Below are 13,638 nucleotides of genomic sequence, written 5' to 3'. Positions count from 1 at the left end.
TCTCTGTTATCTATTCATATTTCCCAAATGGCCTTTTATAATGTTTATATTGCAATGCTCTTGTCTTTAGGCTCTTAATGTTTTGTGTAAAGCACTTTGAATTGCCTTGTTGTTGAAATGTCCTATACAAATAAACTTGCCTTGCCTTACACATACAGTAGAGTGACTAACTCAAGCCTCCTTTCTCAACATTTGTGTTTGTCTTCAGGTGTTTTTTGCCTCGGTGCGGTCCGGAGGCAGCAGTCAAGTCTTCTTCATGACCCTCAACAGAAGCTCAATGATGAACTGGTAACCCCCCCTCCATCATCACAGCCCTCGTCTCTGTCCCATCCATCACCCACCAGAAGAGAGGATGGGGTTCCCAACGAAAAGACAGACAGATAAAAAACAAGACTGTCTAATTGAACAATTATGCGACCACAGGAAAGGTTCCAACCAACCACAACTGGCGCTGTCATTGTTGTAGTAGTATTTCGCCTGCAAAGCTGGCCTCCGGCCACTGGGTGGAGCGCTACAGGCCTCAGTGTTACTGTTGGAAAAAACGAAGAGACTGCATAACAAGTCAACAGATGACACATTTTCTTTTGTTTAGATTGACTGGTGTTTTGTTTTGTTCCTCTGAGGGATGCTATCATAAGGCAAAAGGACACTAATATTGTGTTGAGTAGCTTTAGGTCATATGAGGCCCCGGTACGGAGAGTAGCTCACTGTGTAGAACAGGGCAAACATCTGTCAAGTCAAAATTATTACTTTAGAGTGACATTTTAATTGTGCATCTTTTGATGTCATTGTGAAAAGGAACGGCCCAAATACTATAAATAAGCAGTTTGTTTTATAAGTAAAATCTCAGTTCATTTGGAGACAATTTTACACTTGTTGATGTGCACCCTTGCTTCCTCACTATGGCTACAATGCCATTTAATTTTCCTTCTGGTGGAATAGAAGAAGAAGGTTATAGATATTCCTTCGATGCTGCAACAGCAAGAGAAAAAAAGAAACCAGCATTTTGCACCTGTTCTCATGAGGAGACCATGGCATCTCACAAGCTTATCATTTTGTGGTGGTCTCACCTTTGCTCCCCTTGTTCTCTTCAACATTTATATTTTCTACCCATTCTGTGTGCGTTACACTTCTTGTAAATACTCACTTTGCTGTGTAGGGACAGTCCGCTTTGCAAACTGACACACATTGGCTGGGTCTGAGCGAGGTAAAACAATGAGGAACAACAAGAACACAAACAGTAGGCCGTCACTTTCTGTCATACCTCTGCAAAATGTGACCACTTATTATTTACTCACAGGTGTGAGATTTCTTTGCTGTGTAGGGACAGTCCGAGTCCGCTTTGCAAACTGACGCTCATTGACTGTGTCTGAGCGAGATAAAACAATGAGGAACAACAACACCAACACAAACAGCAGGCTGTCACTTTCTGCCACACCTCTGCAAAATGTGACCACTTTTTATTTACTCACAGTTGTGAGATTTCTTAAACCAACAACCTGAGAAAGGAGTTGAGAAGAGTACAACTGTTGTGACTGCTGACCCAAACTCTCCTCTTTTTTCTTTTCAGTTCTTTCACTGTTTATTGAGGTGCTTTTGTACATTTGTGCGATGATACATTAACATATTGGTTCTGTGTGTCATCTATTGATACGAACTGTTAATCCTAATTTATACTGTGTGAGCCAAGCCGTGGCTCATGGTTCATGGCTCATAGCTCTGTACTAGATACTGTTGGAGCTATGTGCCATGAGCCACGACTTAGCTCACACAGTATAAATTAGGCTTTAGAGGCAATACTTTCCCATGCAACTACTGATGTTTGACGGTGAAGGATAGAGTTCTAGCGAGGGATAGATTTCTGAAGTGAGGCCAAAAGTATTTTGTAGCTGTAACAAACTAGCTTTACTTGGCAGGAATCATAGTCACAAATGTAAATGTTCTAGAATGTTTTTCTAGAAATATGTTCTTAAACCAGTACTAGTTACTAATTATCTCTATTTGGATCACCAAATCAATGGCTTAATGGCTTAGGCTTGATTGTATTCAAAAGATTGCAACAAAAGTAATTCTTACTCTTATGTACATGTAAACAAGACGTAAGAACCTTAAACCATGAAACTTCTAGAAATGGCTTCGTATGGACATGTATCTAAAGCGATACAATAAGATCCATCAAGACATGTTACTAGGAGAATCGTACATTCACATACGTTTACGCATTTAGCTAACGCTCTCCCGGTATCAAAATATGGTTTCAGGATGACCACTCCACCAGTATGCTAATTTTCCCACCAGAAGGTGAAGCTGCTAATGAAAGTGGGACAGTGAGTAGGCTACGAGACAGAAACGGGTCATTTCCATTCTTTCTGCTGCTTCCTTGTTCATAGATCTAACAGCGTTTGTCAGCCAGTGGGTTTATATAATCAAAATGCAGATGACACAGAATAATTTTAATAGATTATTGTGTTATAGTGCATTGGCCCTGAACCTCGAGATTAACACAGATTTCAGGTGTACAAAAACTGCTGTTCTAAACTAATAGCATATCTGTTTGTGATGCCGGTCCAGGCCACGCCAGCTGACGCCTTTATTGCCAGATGTGTCTGTTGTTTCACTAAGAGGGAAGAAACCATAGATTAAAAAAAAAGAAAGAAAAACTATACTAGAGAGAAGCATTTTGTTTTGGTTATATCTTATGGCTCATTTTAACAAAAGACAAAAAAGAAAGGATGTTCACATGTTAAGGTTTAGTTGCCTTTCTACCGAACAGGAAAAAAATAGCTATACGACTTTCTTAAAACAAACAAAAAATGTTTTTATTGTGGTATTATTTGTATTTGTATTTGTATTTCGATTTTTGTACGTATCTGACTGTGAACGTATGTATGGAGGTGTGAGTGTGTGAGTGAGTAATGCATGTCTATGTTTTCACCTAGTCGGAACCACTGGGCTCACTACGAATCCAACCTCAATCTGGAACACTCTCTGTGACGTTCAAAATTTTGACAATAAATGTCATTTCCTTGTACAGCAGAACTTGTCACTATTTTTATGCCTTGACTTTTCCAGAAACACTGATACCAAGAGACCTCACCTCCTAGACCAGTGCTTCGCAACCTTTTCTGGATCAGGGCTCACTTGAAAGCATTCGCAGCCATTTGTTTAACCCATTCCATCCGGGAAAGCGTCTGTGTCATTTTACATTTTAGCTATAGCAACATACGTTTTTCACAAAACTCTTAGGATTTAGAACAGTGTTTTAGAACAGTGGTCAAATAGCAGATAAATAGCAGATATACAAGCTCACAGCGCGTCACTTCGTGCCACACTGCAAGCTTGTACATATGCTATTTATTTTACATTTTTGAAAAATCTTTGTATTTTTTTTACACAAATCTTCTCTTCTGGGGGCTGGCACAAAACCTTTTCAGATTGTGGTCCACGGACAAATATATATCAATTTGGGGGTCCTTGGCACGAAAAGGTTTGAGAACTACTGATTCAGAAGGCATTTGTAGAATCGGCCTCACTCAGGTCCTACTGGGTTAAGTGGTCAAGTGGGTGGGCCGCATGCATTTTCAGAGCATATTTATTTGAATGACTGATCAATCGATTGTGTTGTGGCTTGGATCAGAGGAACTACAGTAACATAGTATACTTTACGTTCCTTTTTTATCTATATCACAATGCAAGCTAATTTTTCAAGGTGTTAAAGGAAAAATACCATGACATTATTTTCACATATTTTTTTATATTAATGTTATATTATCATTCAAATCTTCTGTATTTTGCCAATTATTTGGGGAACCACTGGTAATATCCTCACGGCCCACCAGTGGACCTCAGGTTTAGAATTACTGATGTAATTGATCAAATTGTTTAGTGGCTTGATATTTCAAAACCTTGATATATCAAACCACATGTCATATCTGAACATACTGGTGTATTTAACGTTTAGCACATTAGAGCTTTTTGTTCTTTCTTTCTACAGCATTGAAAAAAGGGATTGCTTACCACAGTTTGCCAGATTTAGAACACAATTGCAATAAGGCAGGTAAACTGTAAGTTGTAAAGAATAATAGATAAAGGGCAGGTCATTACAATTCAAAAAGTCTATTGTAGTGGGCAACAGAAAACTTTTTAATGAATATAATTGTGTCACTTTTAGTTGTCGCTGGGGGGGGGGGGGGGGGGGTATTTTTTCCACAGCAAATTTGCACATAATATAGAATTTGTCCTCTGCATTTACCCATCCTAACTACTGTTATAGGAGCAGTGGCTGCCATTAATATGTCACCCAGGGAATAGTTAAAGGAGTAGTTCATACTTATTTTCTATCAATTACACACCCCATGAAGCCTTGAATTCATGGAGATTTTTTAGTTTTTGTCGCATTCCTAAGCCAATAATTTGATGACCGGCGGAGTCTCCAATAGGAGACTCAATGGAAACTCTTTGAGACTCCGCCGGTCATCAAATTAATGTCTTAGGAATGCGACAAAAACAAAAAAGTCTCCATGAATTCAAGGCTTCATGGGGGGTGTAATTGATATTCATTTTTTTTAGGTGAACTAATCCTTAAAGACTTGAGCGTCTTGAGGACACTTTGACACATAAACCTTTCCATTCCCAAATGGTCTCTCTACCCCAGGGGTCGGCAACCTTTTTGACACGAAGTGCCATGTTTTTATTTTCTTGATAGTCAGCGTTGCCATATCAACAACAAGTTTAATTATGACAAACAACATTTTTTTTCACATCAGGTCATTGTAATGATAATTAGAGGAATAACCCCCACCTATCTCCCAGACTGTCATCCCAGGACCCCCTCAAAATCATGTGGGGCCCCCCCTGGGGGTCACGACCCACAGGGGGGAGCAGTGGCTGCCATTAATATGGCACCCGGGGAATAGTTAAAGGAGTAGTTCACCCAAAGAAAGTACTTATTTTCTATCAACTATCAAAAAGGCCAGTGGTTCTCAACCTTTTCTGGATCAGGGCCCACTTGCCGCGTGCGTTTTCAGAGCATTTTCAGAGTGCATTTTCAGAGCATGTTTATTTGAATGATCAATTAATCAATCGTGTTCCGGTTTGGATCAATGGAACTAGCATAGTATACTTTAAGTTATTATTTATCTGTATCACAGTGAAAACTCACTTTTCAAGGTTGTAAAGGAAAAAAATACCATGAATTTTTTACATACATGTTTTCTATGTCTATTTTCTATTATCATTAAAAATGTAGTGTCTTGACAATTGTTTGGGAGCCCACTTGCAATATCCTCATGGCCCACTAGTGGGCCCCGTCCTACAGGTTGAGAACCACTGGGTAGAACAAACACCTACTGGTTGACAAGTAGCCTAGTACTGCCTCAAGCAATGAATTTCTACAGAATGTAGAAATTCTTTGCTTGAGGCTTTTTTCTACAGAATGTAGAAATTCAGTCTCTTGTGTGGGAGACCCGGGAGGCTGTGTTCAAATCCCAGATAGGACATAAAAGTTACAGGACCACAGCTTTAAGAAAATCCTAGCTGGACAATTAAAATCATACATTCATGTGAAAAACACTTGACTATAAGAATCACTAAAGGTCACAATGTGCTCAACAGAATATTGCATAAAAGATGTGTGTAAATATTAGTGTAATTTATAAATGTGAATGAATGTCATTAATGCACAAGGATTATGGTGATGTAACTGGCAACCAATGGTTGCCCAAAAAAAATCAAAAAGGGGGGGGGGTCCTCCTGTCCAGTTCTTCAAACCTGGCAACCCCTTCTGTTCATCACTAGCCAGAATCGTTCATAAATTAACACACAATAATAATAATAATAATAATAATAATAAACTTTATTTGTATAGCACCTTTCATGACATGAAATGCAGCGCAAAGTGCTTTACAGAGCAAGAATACAGTTACAGTTACAACCAATTTAACAATAAAGCAAACAAAAAATAAAATAAAATAAAAGCCAAAAGCATAAAACATTAAAATAGGCAATACAGTGAGGACTTAAAAATCAACCAAAGAGTCAGCTAAAAGCAAGAGTGAAGAAATAGGTCTTGAGCTGTGCTTTAAAGCTATCGACAGAGGCTGCCTGTTTTAGGTGTAATGGGAGTTTATTCCACACTGTTGGTCGGTAAAAGCAGAATGCTGCTTCACCGTATTTTTTATATGTCATTTTAGGCACCTCGAGTAGGTCAGCACTTGAAGACCTGAGGGTCCGGTTTGGAACATGTCTCTCTAGGCAGTCATAGAGGTAGGAAGGTGCCAGACCATTTAGAGCTTTATAAACTATTAAAATAATTTTAAAATCAATCCTAAAAACAACCGGGAGCCAGTGTAGTGAAGCTAGAACTGGCTCAAGATTATATTGGGAAAAGATTTGTGTGCCGTTTACAAAAAATGTGACCCAAATGTCATTCACTCCTAAATAATTGTAATAAAGAACTGGCAACCCACTAAAAAGAAACAAGTGGAAAGAAGGGGGATGTCTTGCCACTCCAGTGCTTCAAACCTGGCAACTGCCTCCTGTTCATCACTAGCCAGAATCATTCATTATTAAGTTAACATATGCTCAACATTATATTGTGTAAAGGATGTGTACAGTTTACTTCTTTTTTTTTACCAAAATGTAATTCATTCCTAAATAATTGTAACAAAGAACTGGCAACCCACTAGAAAGAAACAAGCAGAAAAAGGGGGGTGTCTCGCACACTCCAGCGCTTCAAACCTATAGACTGTGCAAAAAAAAAACTACAATCGAACCTGGCAACCCTTTCTGCTCGTCGCCCAGCCAACCGGAAGTCCCCCCCACCCCACGCACCCTCCCTCCCTGCGGTAAAGTTGGCTACGCATGCGTATAGTCGGTCCTCTCTTTTTCTTGGAAGGTAAGTGTGGCATGGCGCGTGTTTCTGTCTCTACGGGGGGATATTAAAACAGATAAACCCGAGAACTGAACGTACTGTACCCGCAGCGCGTCTACCCAACCGTTTTATCGAGCCGGTGAGTGGCCCCGTTTGGACGCCCAGTGGAGGGAGAGTTTAGCGTTTCCCTCTAGAGTCGGTAGGTTAGCACCGTGGTGGCTGGGTGTGGGTCCATGTTGTACCGAATCAAAGAGAAAGAGAACATGCGGCCTGCGCGAGCGACAACCCGGGCCGGAATCCCCTCCTCGTTTTAATTAACAACGTCTGTCTCGTGCCAGGCGCTTTAACGAGGTCTTTTAAATCGTAACGTTTTAATTTAAAACTCGTGTTCCTTTCCTCCGGCGTGGACGGGAATTGTTGTTCCCGTGTTTTTTTTTGTACGGTAGGTAGGTTAGCGTTGGGAAGTTGAATGGAGGCTAGGCTAAAGCTAGCCTCAACACGGGCTAAACACGCTCGCGCTATGTCGCGCGACGCTGGCTGTCACAGCGCGAGCGTGTTTAGTTAGCCTGTGTCGGCCGACATAGATGACGTAAGCTCATTGAGCACGGACTGTGAGTGTTGACGCGTGCTAATAACGGTTTGGCTTTAATGAAGTGTCGGGCGTGAAATGATGAACTGGCCCTCATCATCACACTCCGCTAGTAGCGTTGTGTTGTATGTATGCCAACAGTGTGGCCTCCATCTTAACTAAACTTAAATGAAACTGTTATTTGTATTATTGGGGGTATTGATTGACTGAATACTTCAACTGAAATGCAAATAGCACGAGTACAGTTATCACTTGCTTATAAGGATTTATCCCCAAAAGTCCTAGTGGACTTCATTCATTTCCATTGAGGACCTATGTATTCAATTCATCAACTACATGGTGGGCTAGGGGTATCCTAGATTGACTTATGTTTCATTTGTTTTGACTCTAAAAGTAGTTGTTTGTAGATGGCTGTCTGGCGTGGTTGATCTATTATGTGTGTTAAATGCTTCCTAACATGACCAGACAGTCATTACCTACCATACCTGGGCCTGCGTTGCTCTCGTGGCTCTGAGCCATGTTTTGGTCTCAGAACCTCACTATAATTGGCCTTTAGCTGCAGAACCAAAGCATTTGCTAACGTTATTGTGTATAGTTGAGTTTGTGAACTTGAGCAGCAGCCGGTTGCAGAACTGCATGTGTGATCAGGCGACGGCCCTGCGAAACTGTGTCGTTTTTGGACTCGTCACTGCTGATCTTTTTGTTGGTGTTGTGTTAATCCCAATTTAGCCTGTCAAATGTCTGCTGGATTTGTGCTCCAGTCAGAGGAGGGTGGGTGACGGACCATGAGGAAGCCCCAGTTAGTCTCGCGATCGTAGCCTGCTAGCTTGTAGCATTTTAGCTTTGTCGCAGAAGCTCGCATGATGTGACAACTTTTAGCCGGCCGTCAGGGTGGGTGTGTGTGTGGAGGGGAGGGACGTCAATTTGCTTTTCTGTTGTGAGAGTTAATGAGCGAAACGGCGTGATTGGTTGTGGATACATACGCTTAAGAGATGGTGCACTGGTGTCCAGTCCATGCACTGCCACACGTGCTTGCATGTAATAAAAATGTAAATGTCACGTTCCTAGTATGTAGCTACATGTGATTGTCTTGACAGTGATCTGTACAAATCAACTAGAGGCATGCTATCTTGAGCTTGATCTAGCTTAGTGTTTGGGTTTGATTATCAAATGAGACAAAATATGTACTGAACATCACTAATGTCACCCATAGGTGCCTGTTGAATGGCATTGACCCTGATTAACCACATGAACCCTAATGTCCCTATTCTGATAATGCCATATATAATGGGCAAACATTTGGTGGAAATGGCCGATCTACAAGCTCACACCATGTTCTGAGCTTGTCAATTGGCTATTTCCGCTTTTTGACCTGATGAAGAATATAGTTTAAGTGTGTAAAAGATGTGTATAGATATTTGTCTATTGTGCTGCGTTGTGCCTTATTAATTGATCCAGACTTTTCTTTTGCAGTGTCCCTGACCCTCTGCACCATGTCAGACCCTGATATTGACTTCACGACCGCCGAGTCTGGCGCCTCATCCACCTACCCCATGCAATGCTCTGCCCTGCGCAAGAACGGCTTTGTGGTGCTGAAGGGACGCCCCTGCAAAATTGTGGAGATGTCCACCTCCAAGACCGGCAAGCACGGGCATGCCAAGGTATGAAGTAAACACAGAAGTCTAGGGTGTCTCAGCCAATTGGTGCCCTACCCTGGGCAAGTTGTTTTATCGGGCAGACCGACATTAGTGTTGTCGTCTACAGCCACTCTGTAAGGGAATGTTGATTTTAACTTTTACTCCAACCACCTATACAAACATGACCATGAAAGCTAATCTTGAACATTTTGTAAGCTATACGGTGGGTCAGCAACTTAAATCAAGTTGGCATCTCTATGGGGTGCCCCGGTGTCTCACCTGGTAAGGGTGCATGTAACATGATAAATGAGGTTAAATTCCTTCTCACAGCTGGCCCAGGTTTGAATCTAACCAGAGCCCCTTAGCTGCATGTTACCACCCTCTTTCCCGCCTTTTCGGTCTCACTGTCAAATCCAAAAATAACCTTTACAAAGTTGTCATCTCTTATTACATCTGGGGTACATGTGTTGCCATTTGGCAAGTAAGGTGGGACGATATGGTAGATATATTGGCAATCAGCGATTGGATGAGTCATATCGTCTGTAGTTTTTATGGGGCGAATTGTTTGGGAGATATTCTTTATTTTGCAAATGTAATGTTCTGCCTCAATTCAACTCTTAAAATATAGGCAAATTAAATGTAAAGCGCAAATTAATACTTGCACAATAAAGCACAAAATATTAATCAATTTGGGCCATTTTAATCATGATTATAAGGCCTGTTCTTGTTGCACTGAATTCGGACAAATCTAAACGCAAAACGGCTGCCCCGACCGGTGTCCCCAGTACTTGAGTGGAGAGGAGGAAAGAGGGAAGAGCTTTTGCTTTCCTAGTTGTCTTTGTCAGCTACTGCATGCTTGAAAGCAAAGCCTTGTTTATATTTTCAAAGATGAGCTGTAAATACAAAAAAGAGAGTAAACCTATCTACATTAGCTGGTCTCTATAATCCAAATCCTCGCTGCACATCGCAAGCTTGACAACATAGGAATGCATGTCCGGTCTTAAAACTTGTCTGTAGTTTGTATCACAAGTCAATCAATGCGATTTGACATGCGAGTTCGCTGCCCCACGCCAAGTCACTTAAGTTCAAGGGGGGGGGGGGGGGCGGATCAGGTGGTTGATTCATTTATCCCGCAGCGGCAGGATTTATTTAGTCCATTAAAGGAAACTTGGATGTTTGTGTTTTGCCACATCGTTGCTGTCAATGGTGCAAATTGGGGTAGGCCTACTCTGCTACAATTCCACTTAATCTCCAAGCCTGTGAGCCGAATGTATACTTCGTCGTACGACGGGCCGTGCACCCAAAATCCGGCATCATACCTGCAGATTGGAAAAAAAGCATCACAAAAAACTAATGGTTTTGTTGTCTGGTAACCAAGTGATTAGGAATGCCTATAAAAAAATCCATAATCATTAATTGAAGCCCTTAATGATCAATAAGATGCACTGTTTAGACTGGATTATGAAGAAGGTAGTGCACGCACATCCGTGGCCCAGGTGCAAGACAAGCAGCAAGTATCCCAAAAAGAAGTAGAGTCTGCACACTGGTAATGCTGAAAAAGCGTCGCTGTATTTTATTGCGGCGTCAACCTTTTGATCAATTAGATCTTCATCAGGATGTATACGTACATGCCCTGATGAAGATCTGATTGATCGAAACGTTGACATCCTGATGAAGATCTGATTGATCGAAACGTTGACAACGCAATAAAATACAGCAACGCTTTTTCAGCATTACCAGTGTGCAGACTCTACTACTTTTATAGAATGGATGATGACAAAAAATGATGAAACAATTACCAAACAAATTTCCTTTCCAATAAGAAAGATGGGCAAAAGCGTTAACTGTAGCAAACTATGTATTTACTAGTACAAACGGTATTATGCAGTTTGTTTTATGCAGGCCATTACCTCATAGTGAGTCTTAAATGTAATGGCAAGCTCCTGCTTCATTGCAATTTCTGCCCATGAGAAGCCGACGGTGACGGACGGAACACATACTGAAAACAGCCTATTTGCACGCCTCAAATCATACCTACTGTTAGACTGCATTTATATTCAGCATGATGTAAAATCCTTCTGAGATATGTTAACACCCTCCCCCTTACATTACAGGTTAATATGGTTGGTATTGACATCTTTACCAACAAGAAGTATGAAGATATGTGCCCCTCCACCCACAACATGGACGTCCCTTCCATCAAGCGTACAGACTACCAGGTAGGTTACATAACCCAGCAATGTTCTTTTAGAGGACAAAGGAAAAGGTGCCCTCAGCTGACTCGACAGAACTACCGTGCCTTCAGCCAAAAATCGAAGAATCCAGAACTGAAGTTGAAGGCAACTGCTGTCTGTCTTGGCTGAAGTGCTGTACTGTATTTATTTATTTCATGAGTCATTGAAGAGTTTAACCCTGTGGTCCATGTATTTGGCAAAAATGGTTGCCGGGCGGTTGTTGGAAATGGGCACTTGTATGTTATGCAGTTGTTTATGGCACTGTGTAATTGACCAGCCCCTCAAGGTCAGTTCCACTTAAATGTTGGCTCTGGAAGAGCCATCGCTCTTATTGACCACGAGTATGTCGTTAACAACCCGGTGTTTGACTTCATGGCCCCCTCACATGTTACATTAACCTGATGACTAATTAAGTGGTATTGAAAAGGTGGAGGTCAAAGTAGAGTGGATTTGTTGCACTGCAAAGCTGATTGTCGTTGGTCCATTTACAATCTGACATCTCTATAGTCAGTTGACCGGTTACCTAGTAGTAACCAATGATTTGGTTTGTGCAAATGTTTGCGTTGGCCTAAAGTGTTTTGTTTGTGCCTATCATTGGCAGATAAACTACTTCAGCCTTTGTGTTACTGGACTGATTAGGGACCACGAAACATGATGGAAAAATACCCATACTAAAAGAATAAAAGCTGACTTTGTAGTCAACACAACACATATTGAAGCTGGATTTTGTCTGCATCCTATAGTATATGCTTCATCCCATTGATATTCTGGAAGCCTGTTATTGACATACCTGTAGATGTGGCAACGTTTAATAATGACAAATATTCGGGCACTTTTGTCACCCCTCTGATTGCAGGGTTTATTGCGTTTTTTGGGGATTGTTTTTGCCGTTGACCTCTTCCCATAAATTCTCATCAATGTTATGATGGTGTAGAAAAGTCAGCTTCCATCAGAAGTTCCATCCTCTGGTGCAGAATGTGGTGTTTGCACAAAAATAATATTGCATCGGATGCCTTAATTGCAAATAGTGGCAGCATTTTGACTGTTGGACAATGCTCATGATTGCATGATTTTTCTTTTTTTTTGCCTCCCCTTGTCCAGCTTCTCAACATCAGCGAAGATTTTATGTCTCTGATGTCTGATAATGGAGAGATCAGGGAAGACCTGCGATGTCCTGAAGGTGACCTGGGCAAGGAAATCTTGACAAAGTTTGAGGCTGGTGATGAATTCATGGTAAGTCAAAATTAAACACTGACATGTTCACTGTTTCCTTTTTATTTGTTGTATGCAGTCCAAAGAAAAAACACCAGCTATGCTAGTCCATCATCTTGCTGTTGGAAAGTTCCATCGCATTGAATCTGATGCGACTACAAGACCTACAATGCTTAACCGTAGTTTTTTCGTCACTAGTAGTCTGAATCAGCCAGGGTAGTGTTTTTTTTTTCAGGCACCACTAGCCATCAAAATATCTATTGTGCTTTGAAGTAGTCCCTGCAGGAAAACAGAGGATGGACATGTGTAGTTTAATTGTTTTTGCATGCACTTCAAACAACTAATAAATGTTCTTCAAATGCAGATTGTGAAACATCTTGTAACATTTGTCTTGGACCATGTCTCCTTCCTTAATTTGCTCCATTTGTCCATCGTTGCAGGTCTCTGTGCTGGCTGCCATGGGAGAGGAGTGCGCTGTGGCCATCAAGGCCATGAACAAGTAGGAAGAACCTTGCTGCCAAAGCGCAACAAGCACCGCCCACCACCGGTCTCCTGCATTCTCATTGGTTCTGTCACCAAAGCGACGGCCTTCACGGACAACCTCAATTGTTCTGTTGTGATAATCCCCTCAATTCTCTCGCTCTCAATTCTATTTTTTTCTACATCTGTTTCTCTACTCCATCGCTGTTAGGACCTTGTTTTGTTTTATTCCACCGTGGCTCACTAACTGCGTGTGGTCTTTAACGCCTGAATCACTGAGGTTTTGTTTGGCTACATTCTACTTTATGAAGGAAAAAAATAAATGTAAAAACAGCAGATTAGTTGCTCATTCCTGTTTTTATTTTCGACTTCAAAATGTCTCGCCACTCACATTCCTGAATGTTGAAATAACAACCGGATTTAGCTTTTGTATGATTATTTTTTTATATTCTTTAGAGTAAATATAGCAGGCCTAATGCCTTTTATGGGGGAATGGTGGTTGTTTATTTTTCCTTTTGTTGTAAAAGGAGCAGATTGAAAGGTTAGCCCCCTTTTTAAATAGAATTCTTAACACTAGTTAGGTTGTCCCTCTTGCTGACATACTAGCTTCCAGCA

General features: G+C 41.2%; 2 protein-coding genes across 11 annotated transcripts in view; both read left to right on the top strand.

Moving 5' to 3' along the window:
* Positions 1-3,039, top strand: part of tnikb (TRAF2 and NCK interacting kinase b) — a 74,660-nt gene extending 71,621 nt beyond the window's left edge. For 7 of the 8 annotated variants that reach the window (XM_084048472.1, XM_084048477.1, XM_084048476.1 and 4 more), the window contains one exon: positions 209-3,039. In XM_084048472.1, coding sequence (XP_083904598.1) covers positions 209-292 — 84 coding nt within the window. In that variant the 3' untranslated portion in view covers positions 293-3,039. The remainder of the gene's footprint in view (positions 1-208) is intronic. The other variant, XR_014600099.1, reaches the window with a different exon arrangement.
* Positions 3,040-6,835: 3,796 nt separating this feature from the next.
* Positions 6,836-13,364, top strand: eif5a (eukaryotic translation initiation factor 5A). 3 transcript variants are annotated; one of them, XM_084049017.1, is made up of 5 exons: positions 6,836-6,895; positions 8,934-9,121; positions 11,212-11,316; positions 12,433-12,564; positions 12,984-13,364. In XM_084049017.1, exons 1-5 carry the CDS (start codon positions 6,862-6,864, stop codon positions 13,044-13,046), a joined length of 522 nt encoding a protein of 173 aa, XP_083905143.1. In that variant the 5' UTR covers positions 6,836-6,861; the 3' UTR covers positions 13,047-13,364. The 3 variants fall into 3 exon arrangements, with proteins under 3 accessions (XP_083905143.1, XP_083905144.1, XP_083905145.1); XM_084049018.1 differs by having other exon boundaries at positions 6,871-7,010; XM_084049019.1 differs by lacking the exon at positions 6,836-6,895 and adding an exon at positions 6,902-7,070.
* The last annotated feature ends 274 nt before the right edge of the window (positions 13,365-13,638 follow it).

The sequence above is a fragment of the Gymnoscopelus microlampas genome (genome assembly GCF_963454915.1).
Source record: "Gymnoscopelus microlampas genome assembly, chromosome: 22".
NCBI lineage: Eukaryota > Metazoa > Chordata > Actinopteri > Myctophiformes > Myctophidae > Gymnoscopelus > Gymnoscopelus microlampas.
The sequence above is the reverse complement of the archived record's forward strand: the minus strand, read 5'-3'. Positions and strand labels throughout refer to the sequence as shown.

Coding starts and splice junctions, on each gene's coding strand:
- eif5a (XM_084049017.1), top strand. CDS start 6,862: ATGCGTATAGTCGGTCCTCTCTTTTTCTTGGAAG. Junction 6,896..8,933: donor TCCTCTCTTTTTCTTGGAAG/GTAAGTGTGGCA, acceptor TTTCTTTTGCAG/TGTCCCTGACCCTCTGCACC. Junction 12,565..12,983: donor AGGCTGGTGATGAATTCATG/GTAAGTCAAAAT, acceptor CCATCGTTGCAG/GTCTCTGTGCTGGCTGCCAT.